At 65.3% G+C, this 15,428-nt stretch overlaps 1 protein-coding gene across 2 annotated transcripts in view; it reads left to right on the plus strand.

Annotated features, from left to right (window-relative positions):
* FOXO6 (forkhead box O6) overlaps positions 1-14,944 on the plus strand; it is a 34,462-nt gene extending 19,518 nt beyond the window's left edge. For both annotated transcript variants that reach the window (XM_082296711.1, XM_082296710.1), the window contains one exon: positions 12,799-14,944. In XM_082296711.1, coding sequence (XP_082152837.1) covers positions 12,799-14,211 — 1,413 coding nt within the window. In that variant the 3' untranslated portion in view covers positions 14,212-14,944. The remainder of the gene's footprint in view (positions 1-12,798) is intronic.
* Positions 14,945-15,428: the final 484 nt, after the last annotated feature.

Raw genomic sequence — 15,428 nt, forward strand, 5'->3', positions numbered from 1 at the left:
TGGGGACATCCCGGGCAGGGCTGGTGCGGGGCCGCGGGCTGTTCTTTCAGCCCTGCTGGGGAAGGGAGGGTTTTCCATCTCCCCTCCCACAGCACCTTTGCCTTGGGCTCCTGCCCAGGAGCCCCCCGAGCTGTGGCTGCCACCCCGGGGCACTGCAGTGGGTGCTCCTCAGGGCACAAGCAGGGATGGACTCCCCATCCCTCTTCACCCCCAGGACCCTACACAGGAGCTGTGAGCCCCTCACCCCATCTGCTGTGCCAGTGACCCCTAAGACCGTCCTCCTCGGAGAGACCCCCAGGGTGCCATCACCCGCTCCGTGGCTGGGAAGGGTGGATGTCCGCAGTGGCCTGGGCTGGCCCGGGGGGAACAGCAGGTGGCCACGGCAGGGCTGGCTCCTGCAGCACCGTCCCTCTCTGCCACCACCCCCTCGCTGTCTCAGTTTCCAGTGTCTGCCGCAGTCCTGGGCTGGGGGGTGGGACTCAGCATCCCTCCTTCCCACGGGGCTGGAGCTTCAGAAACGTCCCTGGGGCCTTGTGGTGACCTTGCTCCACTTGTGTGACTTTGGCTGGTGTGCGTGTGCCGGGGGGGGTCCGAGGGGGGTGTGACGTGGGCTGGTGGCATGAGGGGTCTCCAGTCCCCCCCGGCGTGTCAGAGTCTCTCCCAGCAGGGTCTGCGTGCGGCTGGGGCAGCACAGAGCAGCCCCGGGCACAGACTGAGCGACACAAAAGGCTCAGCCCTGCTGGGAGCGCCCATCCCCACACGTCTCACCCCGGGGTCTGCGTGGGTGTGAGGCAGCTGAGCCCCCCTGTCTGTGAGGGACTGGCAGGCAGAGGGACCCGGGGGACAGCGCTGCTTTCCTCGGGCTGCTCTGGGGTGTCTGATGTCTCTCAGATGTCGTGGCAGAGGGTGCTGCACTCGGGGGCACCTCAGCTGTGACAGCATCTCCTTGTGGGGCAGTGGCACACGGATTGGGACCTTTGGACTGGCCCAGGCCAGGAGGGGCATCGGCATGAGGCCACTTCCCGCTGTGTTTCTGGCCGTGCAGGGACATGGTGACACCGGTGACGACTCGTGCCACTGCCTCCTTGTTACCATCCCTTGCCAGCTCCAGGTGGGCAGCGCTTGCCCCTCTGCCAAGTCGGTGGCCCTGGGTGTGCCCCTCCCTGCGGCAGCCGGATCCTGCCTGCCCCAGGTGGGCTGTGCAGGGGACATGGGGCTCCATGGGTGCCCTCCACCTCCAGGGCACAAGTGCAAAAAATTAATGTGAAAGTGGAGAAAAGGGAGTTATGTGGGGTTTTCATGGAACCATGGCTTGGGTTTGATGGGACTTTAAAGCCCATCCAGTGCCACCCCCTGCCATGGGCAGGGACACCTTCCACTAAACCAGGATGCTCCAAGCCCTGTCCAACCTGGCCTTGGACACTGCCAGGGATGGGGCACTTCCAAGGATGATTTGGAGGACTTTGGAGGGTATCAGGATGTGCTGGCATGGGGGGCTCTGCCTGGAGGGCTGGCTGGGGGCAGCTGGCCCTAGGGGAGGGGCTGGGGCTGGGGATGTGCTGTGCCACGAGGCTGAGTGAGAAGGGGGCTGCCGCCAGCGCACGGTGTGTGCTGCAGTGGGCTGGGCCGTCAGCACTGAACAGCAGCTTGGGCACAGCAGGGACAGCCCAGAGCCTGCCGGGGTGCCATGGGCTTGACCAGATGGATTTCACCCCACCACTGGCTGGAAACTGCTCCTTACTTTCAGAGATGTTTTTTAAATAGTGCTTCCTGCCACGTTTCTGCACAGCAGGTCCCCGTGGTGAGGATTTTCTCCCTTAGAGGCATCACTGAACCCTCCCCTGCTCCACCCCCTGGGCCTGAAACCTGCAAACTGGGACAAACATTTGTTTGCTTGAGCAACTGGGATTTTTTTTCTTGGAATAAAACTGTTCCATGAAGAATCTCTCAGCCAAGGGCATTTGGTGGCGGGGATGTCCCTGCTGTCCTTGTCCCCATCCCCTTCAGGGCTGAGAGCCCTGAGTTCTCCCAAGCCTTTGCCATCTGTGCTTGCTGGTTGTGGGGTGAAATCTCTTGCAGGAAGAAAATCCTCCCTGGGAGGGTGGGGAGGCCCTGGCACAGGGTGCCCAGAGCAGCTGTGGCTGCCGCTGGATCCCTGGCAGTGCCCAAGGCCAGGCTGGGCATTGGGGCTTGGAGCAGCCTGTGACAGTGGGAGGTGTCCCTGACATGGCAGGGGTGGGATGGGATGGGCTTTAAGGTCCCTCCAACCCAAACCAGTCTGTGGTTCTCTGATTCTACTTGAGAAGCAAAAGGCACCTTTTCATGCATGGCCAAAGCAGCTCCTCATCTCCAGGAGCTGCCCTGAGGGCACGGGGAGCCTGGGCCAGCTCCTGTGGGAGTCCTGGTGGACTTTGCTCCGTGGCCCCTTGAAAGCCCCGTGGCTGGAGCTGGAGCCACGGCACAGAGGGAGTCGGGGCACCCCCGTGGGGCCGCTCCCAGGGGTGACGTGAGGACGTGGGGCAGGCGGGGAACCGCCGGGGCAGAGCGAGTCCCTGGGGAACACGAGTGCCCCGGTGCCTGGCTCCGTGCCCAGCCCTCCCCCTTCACTGGGAACGGGCCAGCGCCGAGGCAGCTCCCAGGCTGGAAATCAGGACAGCCTGCACGGAACAGACAGGGGAGGATGGAGCTGGACTCGCCCCGGGGCTGGGGCTGCTGCTGCTGCTCGGCTCGGGGGCTGCGGTGCTCAGTGCGCTCCCACGGGACAGTGGCACAAGGGTGACACGTGGCTGGGACCTGCGTCCCTCCCAGGTGGCCAAGAGACCCAGAGACGGTGTTTGACGGCACCCCACAGGAGGGTCACCTCCCCTGGGTGTCTGAGCATCGCTGTGGGTCACGGGATCGTGCAGGCTGAGTCCTGCTGCTTCCCTCTTCCTCCCGCGGGCGGTGAGGAGGAGGCGGCCGGTTTCCCTCCTGGGAACAGCCAGCTCCTCTGCCTGCAGGGGTTGGAACCCCCCGCGGGGGCTCAGCATCCTGCTTGGGGCACCTCCTGCATCCCTGGGGTCTCTCGGTAGGGTTTGATGTGCCTTGCCTCGGACTGGGAGCAGCTCTGGGTTCTCCCAGTGGGTACAGGCAGGACTGCCGGGGGGCACTGGGGCACCCGCTGTCCCCAGGCAGCCCCAGCCTCAGTGCCAGCAGCGGGGGGGGCAGCCAGCAGGGAGATCAAGAGGTACCCGAGGAAAAGGGAGTGCGGCTGCTTTAATGATTTGGCTGCGGTGAGAACTTGGTGTGGAGGAAATTGAACCCAGGGGAAAAAATCCTGTAATTTCATGCAAAAATTACATGGCAGCTCCGGGTGATTTACTGCAGCTATTTCGGTGGCCAGCTCTGGGGTGTCATTAGAGCATTACGGGGTAAGTGACTGCTGGTGCTCAGGGTCTTCCCGAGGCACCTGGCCCGGCCCTACCTGTTGGAGAGGGTCCAGGCGGCCAGGGAGTGCTGAGGGTGCGTTTTGTCCCCACGGCTGATGTCCCTTAGCTGGGTGTAGGCACCTTGCAGAGCATCCCTGGCTGTGGTGGCACCTCAGGCAAGCTGGGCTGCTGGGGCTGGAGCTGCTGCTGCAAAGGGAGGGGCAGAGTCCGACCCTGTGCTCCCCCCTTGCTCAGCACCCCCTGCCCCACAGCCCACCCTCAGCACCCCTGTGGGGCTGGGTGAGAGCTGGGCGGGCGGTGGGATCGGCACAAGTCCCCAGGGCGGTGCTGTGCCCAGTGGCACGGCAAGGTCCCCATGCCAGCTGCCCAGGGCAGGTGGCCCAGCTGCTTCCAGCTCTGAGGGAGAGTGGGCAGCCATGCCAGGGCCACGCAGCTGAAATGGGCAGCACATCAGCTCACCCCCCTCCCCTCTGGTGGCATTCCAGGGCAGGGACAGAGGACACGAGGGGGGCGGGCAGGAGGTGGGCAGAGGGCCTGGCTGTCCCCTGCCTCCTGCCAGCTCTGCAGTGGCACCTGCAGCCTGCAGGCAGGGAGCCCATGGCCAGGGAGGCTGTGGGACCAGCCCATCACCGTGGCACTGGGGCCATGTCCCTGGGAGGTGCCTGGTGCCAGGCTGAGCTGCAGCTGGTTCCTGGGTGCCCACAGCTCTGAGGGGCTCCTGCCCGCTGGCAGGGAGCAGGGAAAGGCTGGGCTCTCCCAGAACCCCCCCCAGCCCCACAGGGGGATCCCCAGCCCCCCAGTCCTGCCCGTGTCCCCAGGGGGGAGCGTGTGCCTGCTCGTTATCCACAGCCCTGCTCTGATCTAATGAGCCCTTTGGGGAGCACGTGGGGCAGGAGAGGGTCCCGGCGGATTCACAGATGTGGTTCTGCACGCAGGGTGCAGGGGGATCACTGCCTTCCCCACCGCCCCCGGGCTCCTCCTCTGCCCCTTTGGGTCACCCCTTCAAGGGTGGACAGTCCCAGCAAGCAGGGCAGCACAGACCCTCGGGGAGGTGGGCCAGGACAGGGCTTGGGGCGGACACTGGGATGATGGGACCTCTCCCAGCTGTGCTGGGACCAGCTTGGGAACTACTGTGGCTGGAGGAGAGGGTGTCACACAGAGCCCCAGCACTGCCAAGGCGGGTTTGGGGCTGTACTGGCCCCATCAGGAGAAGCCCAGGGGTGTCTTTGTGGGAGCTGGATTGACTGTGCAGGTGTTGCCCCAGCACTGAAATCTCTCAATACCAGTCCTGATCCTGTCTCCATCCATCCATCCCTCCCTCCATCCATCCATCCCTCCCTCCATCCATCCCTCCCTCCCTCCATCCATCCCTCCCTCCATCCATCCATCCCTCCCTCCCTCCTCTTCCCCCTGGGCTGAGGTGGCCCAGAGCTCCAGGAGCATTTGGACACTGCTCCCAGGGATGCACAGGGTGGGATTGTTGGGGTGTCTGTGCAGGGCCAGGAGCTGGGCTGGATGATCCTTGTGAGTCCTTCCCAGCTCAGGACATTTTGTGGTTTTCTGGCCCATCCCCTGAGCCACCTCACTGTGACCTGGTGGCCGAGCTGGTGTGAGCCCCACTGACCACAGTGGGATGTAGAAAAGATGCTGGTGCTGTGTCTGTCCCCTCTGGGCTGCAGGGAAGAGCCACTGCACAGGGATGGGCTCTGCAGGTGCTCCCTGGACTCTCCCCAGGGCAGGGAGGATGCTCCTGGTTTTGAAGGGGACAGGGAGTGATGGCAGCTGGCTAAAATAAAGCGGCTGCCATGGCAACAGCAACAGTCCCAGTGCTGGGAGAGGGATGCTGGGCCATGTGTGCCACCTCTGCCACGCTGGCACTCTGGCTCCAGCCTGGGCATGAGGAGTGTCCCCCTGTGGCCAATGTGCCCTCTGCCAGCTCCCTCCTGATGGGGGGTGCAGGGGGGTCTCACCCCTCTGTGCAGCTCTGGGTGCTGATCCAAGCACCCCCCATGGGCTGGCAGCCCCTGGGACTCTGCCAGGGCAGGGGCACAGAGGCTGCAGAGTGCAGGTGCCCTGGTGTCCCTGGGCAAGGCCTGTGGAGCGAGTGCTGGGCGTGGGGAGCTGCTGGGGGGTGTGGGGAGCTGTGGGTGGTTTGACTGGTGTCACTCATGTCTCTGGAGAGTTTGGGATCTGCTTGTGGTCAGGAGGGGCAGGGAGGCACGAAGCCAACTGTGGAACAACCTCAGCTGCCAAGTGCACAGCAGGGATGAGGGGCAGCTCTGTGCCAGGGGGTGCAGGCAGGCAGCACTGGGGGTGCATTGGGGGCTGCACCGGGGCTTCACTGGGGCTGGACCCACTGGGAACCACCGAGTTGTGTGGTGGAGATGGGCCAGGACCAGCACGGGGCCAGGGAGGGAATGGGCATCACCCCAGGGACCTGTCCAGTTCCGCAGCACCTGTACTGGTTCTGAAACCAGCCTGGAGCCCAGGCGGCCACAGCCAGGCTCTGTCTGAATTTGGGGGTCGGGATGGGGCTGGCGAGTCCTGGTAGAGGACCGCGGTGGTGGTTTCCTACCTGGACCTTCTCCTCCAGGAGAGGCCGGTCTTGGACTCGCCATCCCCCAGCCCTGGGAATGGCAGGAGGACGTGGGCAGGGCTGGCACAGCCTGGGCCCGTGATGTGGGATCCCAGCCCCGCTCCCGCGTTCCAGAGCGCGGAGCTTGTCCGGACCCACGCGGCATCGCGGGTCTGTGTGCCCCACAAAGGCAGCGCTGGGCCCCTGCCCGACCCCTGGGGGGGTGGCACAGGGGCGGCACAAGAGGGGCCGAGTATGTTCAGGGAGGGGGCTGCAGCACGGGGACCCGCCAGCCCCAGCTGTCCCTCGGCCCTGCGCACACCTCGGGGTAATTAGCGGTCCCTAATGAGCTGTCGGCGGTGCTCGGAGCGCGGGGGGGAGGCGGGGATGCTCCGGCCGTGCCGCCCGGGGCTCCTCGCGTGTCAGCCACCTGCGCCGGGGCCGGGCGGCCGCGGCCCCTCGCGCCTCTAATGGGCATTTGGTTCAATTAGCAGCACGTCAGCCCCGCTCTGCTCAGCCGGAGCGCTGACCCGAATGCGCTGCCTCCGCTCGCCGCCGCCGGCGAGACCCCGCGGCGGGGGGCGGGTGCCTCCCCCTGCCCCTGCCGTGCCCTTTCCCGAGGCACCGGGCGGCCCCTGCCCGGCTGCACCCCGGGCAAGGACGTGCCGGGGAGCGGGGACAGCCCCGGGCCCCGAGGGGGACGTGGCAGACGGGACCTGGGCATCAGCTGCTGGTGGGGTGCTGGCACAGAGCGAGGGGCTGGGGGGGGCTTATGCGGCATTGAGTGGGGCTGGAGGGGCTTATGGGGCGGCCTTGCAGGGGGCTGGAGGGTTCTGGGGCGTTGTCTTATGGAGCACTGAGGGGGGCTGGAGGGGCTTACAGGGCCTTGTGGGGCCTAGGGAGCTTGTGGGGCATTGAGGGGGTCTGGCTGTGGGCTGCCACAGGGCACCAAGGAGCTGACGGAGCAGTGCAGGGGGTTGCTGTGGGATTCTGTGGGGCACAGCGTGGGTGCTTTGGGGTGGTGCAGAGGGCTGGTGTGGGGGTCGTGTGTGGGGCAGTGCCAAGGGCTGACTGTGGGGTGGCTGTGTGGCTGCAGGGCACTGTGGAGGGCAGCATGGGGGCTGCTGTGGGGCAGTAACACCCCAACAGGCTGTGGGGCAGGGCTCAGGAGACCCCACACACCTGGTAGCTGCTCCTGCCAGCACGGCACCGTGTGCCCTGGGGCAGCGGGGACACGGGGAGCTCACGGGCTGCTCGCAGCACAGGGGCTGTCAGGGTTCACGACGTGGCTGGGTCCCGTCCTTGGGAGCCCGGTGTGAGGCTGGGGGAACCCTGACACACGCTGGGCTGGATTTACAGCTGCCCCCTGCCCTCACCCCAGCCTGCTCCGTGTGCTTCCCCTCGCTGGGCTCACCCACCCGTGCAGGGAGAGCTGGTGTGGGTCAGGACGGTGTGGGGTGGGCTGATGTGGATGGGAATGGTGTGGGGTGGGCTGGTATGAGTCGGGCTGATGTGGGGTGGGCTGATGCACCTGCAGGCACGGGAGGTGCTGGGGTCTCATCCCGCTGCGTGCCTTTGGCACAGCACTGGGGTCCACTCCTGCCACCACGGGCCATCCGTCCCTGTCATGAACACCCAGGGTGCTTGCCATCCCCAGCCTGTGGGCAGCACTGCCACATGTGCCAGCTGCCACCTGCTTGCCAGGCAGGCCTGGGCCCCTCTCGGGGTGGCAGTGCCATGGCTGCTGGGCTGCACTCGGCCACCAGCTGCTCTGGGCAGAGTGGTGGCACCAGTCCAGGGAGGAGGGCTGGCCGTGCCCAGGGGACGGTGCCAGAGCGCTGCTGGCGCCCACAGGCTGAGCCATTTTTTGGTGAATATGATGTCTTTGGCGGTGTCACCATTGACTGTCCCATGCCACCACCCTCCCTGTACAGCTTCCCCGGGGATAAAGCCCATCGAGGCTGTCGGCAGCCTCTGCCCTCTGCAATATTTCCTCCAACAGTGGCAATTTTCATGTGCAAGAAGTGAATAAGCATCAATTAACCCCTGGAGCCGTCCTTGTACTGCCGGCAGAGCTCTCGTTAGCAGCCCTGTCCCTGTCCCTGCTTCCTCCTGTCAACGGCGTGAGAATCCCCACCCGCTAACAACCAACGGGCTCCTTTGCTGGATGGCCCAGCAGCCTGGACAGACAGCCAGCCAGCCAGACAGCCCCCGACACACCCTGACCGCGGGGGTCTCTGAGAGCAGGACTGTGAGCTGTGGCATGTGTGGGGAGCAGCTGGCATTGGTGGCTTTGCTCGGAAAACTCTTGGTGCTGGGCAGGCAGCAGGGAGGGGTGACAGCTCCGGGACAGTGCAGGGGGCAGCAGAGGGGTGCGGGGCATGTGACAGGGACGGGGAGATCCTCAGAGCGCCTTGTTTGCTCTCCCCAGCTCCGGCCAGGACCTGCTCTTGCTCGAATTGCGCACGTTTGCCCCCACCCCGCTCTCCCCAGGGCACGCAGAGGGGTGTTCAGCCCCACTCCCTGCACCCCGACACCCGCGGGCACCCCAGGGCTGGAGGTGGGACCCTGGGACGTGCTGCTGGGGCGGGCGTGGGCAGCGCTGCCCGTCTTGGGGGTCAGTACCCGTCTGGGTGGCTCATTTCGGGGTTCGAGGTTCATCTCGGGGGTCGATGCTCATTTCGGGAGTCCGGCCTCGGGGAATGGCTTCCGGCTCCCACCGCATCATCATCATCATCATCATCATCATCATCATCGCCGCTGCCAGATGCCCATTGACAGTCAAGTCACTCTCCCAAACAATGGGTCCGGCTAATCCTTTTACAATGGGACTAATTGCTAATCAGACCGATTTCACACTGCCTGTTCCCCTGACAATGAGGCCCGCCGGAGGAGGGCTCCTGGGGGGGTGAGGGGCTCTGTGGGTGCCCACAGCCCCCCCTCAGGCCCCTCAGCAGGACCAGCCCCCGGCAGACGGGCACCGGGATGGCACTGGAGTCTTCCAGCTTGGCAAAGCCTCCGGCAGCTGGTGGCTGGGGGCTGGCACGGGCTCAGCCTCGTCCTGCCCTGGTGCCAGCCAGGGCTGAACAGGGGGTCCGGTGCAGCTGCAGGCCTGGTGCCACCTCCAGCCCGCCCCTCTGCTCCCTAGAGCGTCCCCGTCCCCTCGGCAGCGCTGCGGGGCCGTGCTGGGTCCCGCGGTGCGGGTGTCACCCCTGGCACGGGCTGCGTGTGCCCTCGGGGCCGATGCTCCCTGCCCGGTTCGGGGTTTGGGTACCGGGGGCTGCGGGGCCGTGTGGGGCCGGGTTACCAGTGAGGGGCTGGGCCGTGGGAGCGGGGGGAACACGCAGGGGTGACAGGGGTGACACGGGGACAGAGGGGACGGGCAGGGAGGCCCAGCGCGGGCGCAGGGCATGGCCAGCCCTGCAGTGGTGCAGGTCGCTGTGGGAGGTGCTGCAGGGCAGAGCCGTGTCGTGGGGGCCCTGGGACTGGCACCATCCTTTCCTGCACCCCCTGCCTGACCCCAGTGAAGCCCCAGCCAAGGCAGCTGCTGTCACGGGGGGCTGCCGGCCCGGATGTCCCCCGTGTGTCCCCACCTGTGCGTCACTGCCGGCGGGGCTGGCGGCTGCGGGACGCTGGGTGCCCGTGGGTGAAGCAGGTCCCTGCCTGCCTGCTGTTAATCAGCGCAGCCCCCGCCCCGCGCGCCCCGAGCCGCGGCCAGCCGAGCATGTCGGGGTGCTAATGAGGAGAGAGCCGGGTGTGCTGCACCTTGCACTTAATTGCTGCTGTCTTCTGGCTCTTAATGAAGCTCGGCTGCAGGAGAAGCAGCAGCCTCCCCTTCCCTCCTCTCCCTCGGGCAGCCTGACCCTGCCAGCCCTGTCCCCTGCCGCGGGGGGTGCAGGGTGCCCTGTGCAGACGCTGGGGTGGGAGGGGCCCTAGCAGAGGATGCTGAATGTCACCCCCATCCAGCTGTGACATCTCCAAAGCCCAGCCCCTCTCCCCGTGCTCTGCATGGCAGTTCCATCCCCGCTGCACAGGCTGCAGCATCTCCTTCCTCCCGGGCTGAGCAGACCCGGCAGCGCTGGCAGGGAGGGACTGCGGCCGTGGGGGGGTCCCCACTCCTGCCAGGGGCCTGGCAGTGCCTGGGCATCACTGCAGCAAGCCCAGCTTGGGCATCCCCAGCTCCCCACTGTCTGTGGGTGCAGGGCAGCGCCGTGGGGCTGGGCTAGCTGGTGGCCCTGGCCCTGCCAGGGCGGTGACAACCACGTGCTGTGCTTCTGTCCCTGCTGCTTGCAGGGCAGCTCGGTCGTGGAGGGGAGTTTGGATCATCCTGTGGCTTAGGGAGAGGTGCTGGAGGGGTCAGGGGGACTCTCCCTGCCAGGAGGCTGGCCAGGGCTTGACTTGCTCTGCTTGAAGGTGGTGAGCATTGGTTGGGCAGCTGTGTCCCAACCACCCCCTGGGCCCCCTCTCCAGCCTTGCAGGAAGGGGTTAATGGCTGGCCCATACCTGCAGTTGCATTTTAAAGATGTGAAATTAAAGCCCGTAATTTATTCTCCCCACACACGAAGGAGCAATTAGTTCTAAACACGGCTTAATCAGTCAGCGCGAGATTGATTTCTGTAGACTTGGATTTGGTGGCTGCTGGCGAGGAGCCAGCCTGGGAGCAATCTCCAAATAAATGAAGTGCAGAGAAGTAAGCCATTACATAATATGATAGATGAGGCTGGAGCTCACTTGCCTCTTCATTAGTATTCCACTGTACTCCACAACAGCACCAAACTTTCTCCCCTGTACCTCGGGTTCCTCCCGCTCCTCGTCCCTCTGCCCCTCCTGCAGCTGGGAAGGGGCTGGGGAGGTGCCTCCCTTCTCCAGCAGCCCCTGGCCAGCCTGGAGCCCTTGGGCAGAGCACGGGGAGGGGTCTCTACACTGTGGGCTGAGGCTCCTCCCTGGGCCCTGAATCTCGCCTTTTTCCTCTGGGGAAACTGAGGCACAGGGAGCTGGGGTGGCACCCGTGAGCTGCACGTCAGCAGGGAGAAGAGGCGGGTGTCAGAGAATCCCGGAATGGTTTGGGTTGGAAGGGACCTTAAATCGCATCCAGTCCCACCTCTACCATGGGCAGGGACACCTCCCACTGTGCCAGGCTGCTCCAGCCCCAATGTCCAGCCTGGCCTTGGGCACTGCCAGGGATCCAGGGGCAGCCCCAGCTGCTCTGGCAATTCCATGCCAGCCCCTGCCCACCCTGCCAGGGAACAATTCCTGCCCAAGATCCCATCCAGCCCTGCCCTCTGGCACTGGGAAGCCATTGCCTGGCTCCTGGCCCTGAATCCCTTGTCCCCAGTCCCTCTGCAGCTCTCCTGGAGCCCCTTTAGGCCCTGCCAGGGGCTCGCAGCTCTCCCTGGAGCCTTCTCCTCTCCAGCTGAGCACCCCCAGCTCTCCCAGCCTGGCTCCAGAGGGGCTCCAGCCCTGCAGCAGCTCCGGGGGCTCCTCTGGACCAGCTTTAACAGGTCCATGTCCTTCCTGTGCTGAGGATTGCAGGGCTGGAGGCAGCTCTGCAGGTGGGGTCTCACAAGAGCCAAGGGGACGAATCCCCTCCCATGCCCTGCTGGCCTCTTCTCTCTTTTGCTGCCCAGGAAGGGGCTGGTTCATGTCCAGCCTCTCACCGACTGGAACCTTCTCTGCAGGGCTGCTCTCACTGGGCTCCTCTCCCACTCTGTACTCACATCCTCATCCCCTCTCTTCCCCAGGCCAAAGCTGTGAAGGTGCATGGCTCCAGGGCCACCCCAGCCTGGCAGGGGCAGCTGGGGATGCTCATGTTGGGATGTGCCCCCTGCTCCTGCCTCCTGCAAGCCCATCCCTGCTCCAGCCAGGGCACTGCTCAGAGCCAGGGCTGCCAGCACAAGCCCAGGGCACCGAGTGCTGCTCTCAGCAGGAAACCCCCTGGGGTGCTGGATGTGGGTGAGGGAGCCAGAAGTGTCCAGGGTGGAAGCAGCCGCCAGCCAGTCCTGCTCTGGGCAGTGGGGGTTGTAGTGGGTTTGCAGACTCACTGCTATGGGTTTGTGGTACCTGAGCCTCCCGGGCAGGCTGGGTGTCCCTGTCACCAGAGCCAGACAGGCAGGGAGCCACAGCCTCTCCTCGTGGGCCCCCAGTCCTGGTCACATGAGGTGACAAGGCATTTGGGGACACCAAACTCACGTGGTTGTTTTGGGCTGTGGTGGTGCTGACGTGCCCTGCACAGGGCATGTCCCGGTGCTGAGGGAGGAGGGGAGCACATCCCGAATGATGCCAGGCAGGGGAAGGGGCTCGGAATCCACTCCAGAGGGTTGGTGCCCAAGGGGATTCCCTCTGCCTGTGGAGCTGGTGGGGAGTGGGCTGGGATCTCTGCAGAGGTGCAGGCTGTGCTGGAAGCATCCCGTGGGATGTGCTGGGCATGTGGTGGGCTGGGGCTGGGAGCGATGGAGAAGCCCTGGACCTGTGCGTGGTCCTGACTCTGCCACTGCATTTGTTGCATCCTCACCTTATCCCTCTGCAGGCTCCTGCCAGGGAAGGAAGGTCCCCTGAGAGCTGGCCCTGGCTGCTGCAGATCCCTGGGACACGTGCTAAAGACAGAGCTGGGACGTGCAGCAAGGGCTGTGACCCACGGGATGTGGGAGGGACTGAGCTCTCCCAGCCCCGACCCCTCTGGCTCAGACAGCCCAAGTGTCCCACGATGCCCCATGCACCCCCCAGCCCCATGGGCGTCCCTTTCCTTCTGGGGTGCTGTCCCTGCTGACCCTCCCCCTGTCCTTGCTGTCCCTGCAGAACTCCATCCGGCACAACCTGTCCCTGCACACCCGCTTCATCCGCGTGCAGAACGAGGGCACCGGGAAGAGCTCCTGGTGGATGCTGAACCCCGAGGGCGGCAAGACGGGCAAAACGCCGCGGCGGCGGGCGGTGTCCATGGACAACAACAGCAAGTTCCTGCGCATCAAGGGCAAGGCCAGCAAGAAGAAGCAGCTGCAGGTGACGCAGGAGCGCGGGGAGGACAGCCCATCCTCCCAGCAGGCCAAGTGGTCAGAGAGCCCCGCGTCCCACGCCAGCGACGAGTACGACGCCTGGGCGGACTTCCGGACGCGGGCCAACTCCACGGCCAGCACGATGAGCGGGCGCCTCTCGCCCATCATGGCCAACCACGAGCCGGACGAGCTGGAGGACGACGATGGTACCCCCTCGTCCCCGCTGATGTACCCCAGCCCCTCCAGCACCATGTCTCCTTCCCTCAGCGCCCGCTGCTCCGTGGAGCTGCCCCGGCTGACCGACCTGACCGGCACCATCAGCCTGAATGAGAGCCTGGGGGAGAGCATGCTGGAGGACCTGCAGGACGGCTACAGCATGAGCCCCTCCCAGCAGCTCCCCCCGGCCGCCCTGCGGCAGCGCAGCTCCAGTTTCACCTTCAACTCCAAGTGCTCCAGCATGGGGGCCGCCTCCAACACCTACTGCGGGACCATCTACAGCCAGCCGGCCATGAGCCTCATGCGCCGCCTGCCCATGCAGACCATCCAGGAGAACAAGCAGGCCACCTTCTCGCCCGTCAGCTCCTACAGGAACGCCTCGCTGCAGGACCTGCTCTCCTCCATCTCCTACGCGCACAAGGAGAGCATGGTCCCGGGGGACCTGCCCCTGCCGCAGGCCAGCCCCATGGTGCCGGCCCGTGGCCACAGACACAACCCACTGCTGTGTGGGGGCGGGGAGCAGGGCTTGTCCTCCTACCCGCCCCACCCGGGCGCTCTCATGAAGAGCAACGCGTTGTACCACCCGTCACCAGCCGGTCACCACCCTGCGGTCAACACCAGTGCCTTAGCCAATCCTGTCAGCCTTATGAGCCTGCCCAGTGACTCGTGCAGCATGGCGGCCATGCCGCACCACGGGCACCTGCATTCCTACGCTAATAACCAAGGGGCACACATGAGCTTGCTGGATTCGCTGCAGGGCCCCTACCCGGGGGCCGTCCACCCCCCCGTGTTGGGCCAAGACAGGTTCCCAGCAGACCTGGACCTGGACATGTTCAATGGGAGCCTGGAGTGCGACGTGGAGTCGATCATCCTGAATGACTTTATGGACAGTGATGAGATGGACTTCAACTTCGACTCGGCCCTCCCGCCGCAGAACGGGCTCAACGTGCCCGCGCTGCCCGGGGGGCCGCAGCCCACGAACCAGAGCTGGGTGCCCGGGTGATGCCTGCCCCGGTGTGGGCTCACCACCGGGAAGCCACGAGGGGAACATTGAGACTAACTTTTTTTTTTCCTTTCTCTTCTGCCTTTGTTTGTTAAGATGGGCGAGAGCCATCGGTCTGAGCTCGAGGTCGAACACGAAACACAAACCGGAGGGTCAAATATTGAGATGGGGGAGGACCCCCAGCCCCATGTGTGCCCGGTCTGTGGGTCCTGCCAGCATCCTCTGGAGGACGCAGGGCAGGTGGGTGGGAGAGGCAGCCGGAGCCAGGCAGATCCAGGGGGGGTAGCAGGAAGGGAAAGCCTTTCCAGGTGGTCTCAGTGCCCCACAGTGATGGTGCCAGTTGATCTGCCCTTGGGCTGGGTGATGGAGTGGTGATGGCTGGTGGTGTGGGACCCCCCCTGCGTGGGCATCCCCCCTGGGAAGGGACTCTTCTCTGAGCAACCTTGGGAAATGAGTCCTCTGGGTAGAAGTGTCAGGAGTGGGGACCCTGCCCCAGGGCAAGGGGGGCTCATGACCCCCCAGTCCTGGTGGAGATCAGAGCTCTGCTGAGCCCATGGCCCCCGGCCACCTCCACTGCGGGTCCTCGTGTGGCTCCGGGCAGGTTTCCTTAGAGAGCAGTGAGAAGGCGGTGGTGATGGAGGCGGGTGTGCAGCCAGCAGCCCTGGGAGCAGCATCTCAGCAGCCCCTGGGGCCTGAGGGTGCCACGGGAAGGCTGCAGCCCCTGCCTGGAGCAGGCTGGGCATGCTCCAGGGGGGTCCTGCTGGGAGTGAGGGTCCCCCGTGCTGGGGGCTATGGGGCAGCTCGCAGGGGCGGGGAGGGGGGCGTATTTATTTGATTTCATGCACTCTTTTGCCATTGAGTTTTTGCATTGGAAGCAAGAAAGGGTTGAGCTTAGGGAGAGGAGAGGAGAGGAGAGAGAGGCCGTGGGCAACGCTGGTGGCAGTGTCCCATCACACGGCTCGTCTTGGCTTGGCCACGGGTCTGGGTGTTGGATGGTGGGTGAGAGCTGGGGGGCTGTGATGTGGGTCATCCTCGAGGAGGGGCTGTGTGCGGGTGAGGAGGGAGGGGATGTGGTGGCCAGGCCTCTGGATGCAGTGAGGTCCATCCTGCCCAAGCATGGGTGACCCACATTGCTCAGGGAGGGGCCACAGGGCTCCCAGCCAGGGCTGTGGGGGGTCAGTGGCACCATGCCTGTCCCAGTGGGCTCACTGCCCACC

Source organism: Coloeus monedula (genome assembly GCF_965178545.1).
Source record: "Coloeus monedula genome assembly, chromosome: 24".
In the NCBI taxonomy this organism is placed as follows: domain Eukaryota; kingdom Metazoa; phylum Chordata; class Aves; order Passeriformes; family Corvidae; genus Coloeus; species Coloeus monedula.